Below are 3,924 nucleotides of genomic sequence, written 5' to 3' on the forward strand. Positions count from 1 at the left end.
TTTTTATTGTTATGAGACTTTATAGAATTACAAATACATGTTATTTCTTTAAAAATTAAATACAGGAAAGAAAAGTGTGCTCGATTAAATCATCATGGGGTTTTTATTGCTTTTATACCTCTCTTAAATTATTATAATTTTTTTCGCTCTTGTACAGGACTATGCTGACACAGAAATGCTGCTCTCCAGGGCCAATGTTGACCAGAAGGCTCTGCTGTCCTATGCCAGAGAAGCAGCAGATTTCTCTACCAATCATCAGCTTCCTAAGCTGGACTTTGCCATCAACCATTACGGCCAACCTGATGTGGCCATGTTTGACTTCACCTGTATGTACGCCTCAGAGAACGCAGCGCTCGTCCGCCAGCGCAACGCCCATAAGCTTCTAGTAGCCCTGGTGGGGGACAGTCTTCTAGAGGTGAGTGGAAAACCGATATGGAGGAGGGAAATATGACTATGCTCATGTAAGGGAGTTTGTTATTTGTTATAACCTACTTTAATAGAACCAGATGGTTTTCCATGAAGTACCGCAAAATTGGCTTTTGCTCTTCTCCAACCTCTTCCTTTGACAAATTTCAACTTCTGAAAATAAATTTTCTCACATAAATCTGAAACCACTGTGGTAATGAAAGCATTAAGTTAAAACCCAACACACAGTTACACTAGCTAGACCGCGATTGTGAGGTCAGTTTTTCCATCTTCTTCCAAACAGAAGGTGACTGATTTCTAATATGAACTGTACAGCTGTTCATTTATCAATTTTAGTGTATGAGAAACAAGTTGGCTGATGGATATGTGCCTTTTTTGTGTGTGTATAGCCGTTCTGGCCGATGGGCACTGGAATAGCAAGAGGTTTCTTGGCAGCCATGGATGCAGCGTGGATGGTGCGGAGTTGGGCTCATGGAAGCTCCCCTTTGGAAGTGCTGGCTGAACGGTAAGACATGCTATGTACAGAATGGAATGCTAGTGTGCTGTTTACAGCATGCTGTGCAGTATAAACTGTATATTCCAACCATTTTATTGTTTTTAAAAATAATGCATAATATACAGTCTGCAATAATAAGTCTTTCAAAAGGTGGTTTGGCTGTTTTCACATGGCCTCACTATGTTGCTTGTTCAGTTCAGGAAATGTAAACCTATGATAATCAAAACAATGCAATTTAGCATTTTAATCCAATTTGTGTCTGAATATTTAAACGTTTCGCATACTGTAAAAATAGTATGAGTAATATAGTGTTATGCTATTCCAAACACACCCAGAGTGATACAGAACTTATGATGAGGTTGACAGTGATTGTGTCTTCAAACTAAGCAGTAAACAGCTCAAGTCCCTGCAGGCTGTCACTTACTGTGGCGCTTGTTTTCTTCCTGCAGTGCTATTTTGCTGCATACTGCAGGGTAATTCACGGTGTCAAAACACTTTTCAACTTGTATGCAATAAGCAGCGTGTTTGTGGGGAAGCAAAAGTGTTTTATGAGGAAGTAGCTTGCATGATGTCTCAAGGGTTTCATTTTGAGACATCAGTAATGGGATGAACGCCAAAATGAAGGGAATTTGGGTCTGAAATCATGGTGTGTAGTAATCATGAGCATGGCTCCCTTGGGTTTCAGGGAAAGTATCTATCGACTGCTGCCTCAGACGACACCAGAGAATGTGAGCAAGAACTTTAGTCAGTACAGCGTGAACCCGACGACACGGTACCCCAACATCAGCCTTCACCAAGTGAGACCCAACCAGGTGGGATTACGCACATCTGACCCGTCAGAAAACCCAGCTGCAAGTTTTGTCTAGATATATTTGCTAATATCTCAAAATATATATTTTTTTCATACTGTACATTATCATGTTGTGATCCCTAAATTCAGTTTTAGTGTTTACAATTGCTATAAAGTTTTTTAATTAATTATTTTTTTCCCCCAAAAATATTAATATTGGCCATTTATCAGTTATTTGCTATAACATAAAACAAATATATGCTTATTTGTTTCTGTCCAAATTGTAATATTGGTGCATCCCAAAAAATAAAGTTTCTGATGTTACATTCTTTCTTTTTTTTGGCTTTTGTGTAAATAATCTGTAAATAAGGTAATTAATTTTTTGCACATTTCATTTGTTGTCACTTTATGCACATATTGGCATTTCATCTGCCTTCTGCCTGCTTTCTAGATATTGGCATCAGAAAAACATGTCTGACAACTAGTTATCTTGGATAATGGTGACCCTCCTAAGGAATAAACATGAGTTCTAATAACTTTACAACATAATTGTCTGCAGGTACGGCATCTGTTAGACACCGGAGAAACCAGGGATTTGCGTGTCGACATGGAGAATGTGGTCAACTCTTCATCTCCTAAACTCACAAGAAATGGTTGGTAGATTTAGTATCACATTATTATTGCACGTCAGCTGTGGATACATTAGTTTTCCATATATTTATTTTGGCGTTTTTCTACACATTGGATAGTCTCAAATGTAAATGTGTATAACTTGATTTATTCTCATCCTAGAAATTCTGCTTGAGAAGCAATTGCAAGGTAATTTTGTGGGCGACTCTAATCCTAATGCATGATGTTCTACAGGCTTCTACGTTTCAACAAGCTTTGTGCAGTTTATTGTATGAAAAGAGTAACTCTGACATGGAATGAAAAGTTGTCTTTGAGCGCTTTAGAATTAAATGCAACTATGCACTAACAAATATTTGTGGATTTTCACAAACTGAGAACTGTTATCAATGCCGTCGATGTCTTGAATGTTTCATAACCTCTCAAAAAGGAATGAAATGCACCATGAAAGTTCTTCAGACGCTGCTCTGGTCATGTGACTAACTCCGATTGGATGTTGGCGCATTCCATTACTGAATATGTACATTCTTGCTTAGGCACCACTTGACTTTGCTTGCCCCCATCAGAATCCATCGTGCGCTCCAGTAAGCTGCTGAACTGGTGTCAAAGGCAGACGGAGAGATACAGAGGTGTCAGCGTGTCTGATCTCACCACGTGCTGGAAGAGCGGCCTGGCCCTGTGCGCGCTCATCCACTGTTACAGACCAGACCTCATGTAAGTGCAGTATGCCACATGCTGATCCCAACAAAAGCTCTGTGTTATTACGGTGCTATATCTAGAGATGCAGGACTGGAGCACAAACGCTGCCGCAGAGAATCAGAGATTCAGTTCATCCAAAAATTGAATTGGAAAGGACGTGTAAGTCATATGCCCACGCAGTGTGAGAAGACCGGAGATCAAGCAAAGTTAAAAAGAAACATGTTTGACATTTTAGAGAGTTTTAAGGTTTTAGTGGTGGTTTGATAATGAGCTTTGGACTATCATCATAAAAGATGCACTCTCTACTGTAGTTCTTTCCATCATTAAAAATAGAGCCCGACTGATATATCGTTTAGCCGATATTATCGGCCGATATGAGCCTGTTGACGATATATCGGTATCGGCGAATATGCTGCCGATATGAACATTTTTTTTACAGAACGTATAACGCAGATAAAATGCTTGAAATGGTGTAATTACTTAGTTTGTCCAGCAGAGTGTGCTCCATTGTTTGCTACTGGCGACCTGGATGAAACGCTTTAAAGCTTAAGTCTATGGAAAACCACTGAAACTTTGAACGGCCATATAACCGTAAAGGCGCGGCGAATCCGCACCAAATTCGGGGGATCCTTTCAGCTCAAGGAACCCTCTCAAACGCGAATACCGTAAAGGCGCGGCGAATCCGCACCATATTCGGGGGATCCTTTCAGCTCAAGGAACCCTCTCAAACGCGAATCGATTGTACGTCTCGAGGCCCTCTTTCGAATGAGACTTTAATTGTTAAATGCCCTGCCTCCATTACATATCTTTGTCACGTCATTATAAGTGTTTGATCACCACATTTGAGTGATCATTGCAAAAAATGTGTTTATGTATATATATTCTA

The 3,924-nt window shown here is 39.9% G+C and overlaps 1 protein-coding gene across 2 annotated transcripts in view; it reads left to right on the forward strand.

The window, feature by feature from the left end:
- The window catches only part of LOC107672585 (protein-methionine sulfoxide oxidase mical3a-like), a 94,361-nt gene that overhangs the window by 47,939 nt on the left and 42,498 nt on the right, over nt 1-3,924 (forward strand). The window contains exons 10-15 of one of the 2 annotated variants that reach the window (XM_016465836.1): nt 158-415; nt 816-931; nt 1,608-1,734; nt 2,272-2,365; nt 2,505-2,531; nt 2,906-3,053. In XM_016465836.1, coding sequence (XP_016321322.1) covers nt 158-415; nt 816-931; nt 1,608-1,734; nt 2,272-2,365; nt 2,505-2,531; nt 2,906-3,053 — 770 coding nt within the window. The remainder of the gene's footprint in view (nt 1-157; nt 416-815; nt 932-1,607; nt 1,735-2,271; nt 2,366-2,504; nt 2,532-2,905; nt 3,054-3,924) is intronic. The other variant, XM_016465837.1, reaches the window with a different exon arrangement.

The sequence above is a fragment of the Sinocyclocheilus anshuiensis genome, unplaced genomic scaffold (genome assembly GCF_001515605.1).
Source record: "Sinocyclocheilus anshuiensis isolate Anshui unplaced genomic scaffold, SAMN03320099.WGS_v1.1 scaffold28, whole genome shotgun sequence".
NCBI lineage: Eukaryota > Metazoa > Chordata > Actinopteri > Cypriniformes > Cyprinidae > Sinocyclocheilus > Sinocyclocheilus anshuiensis.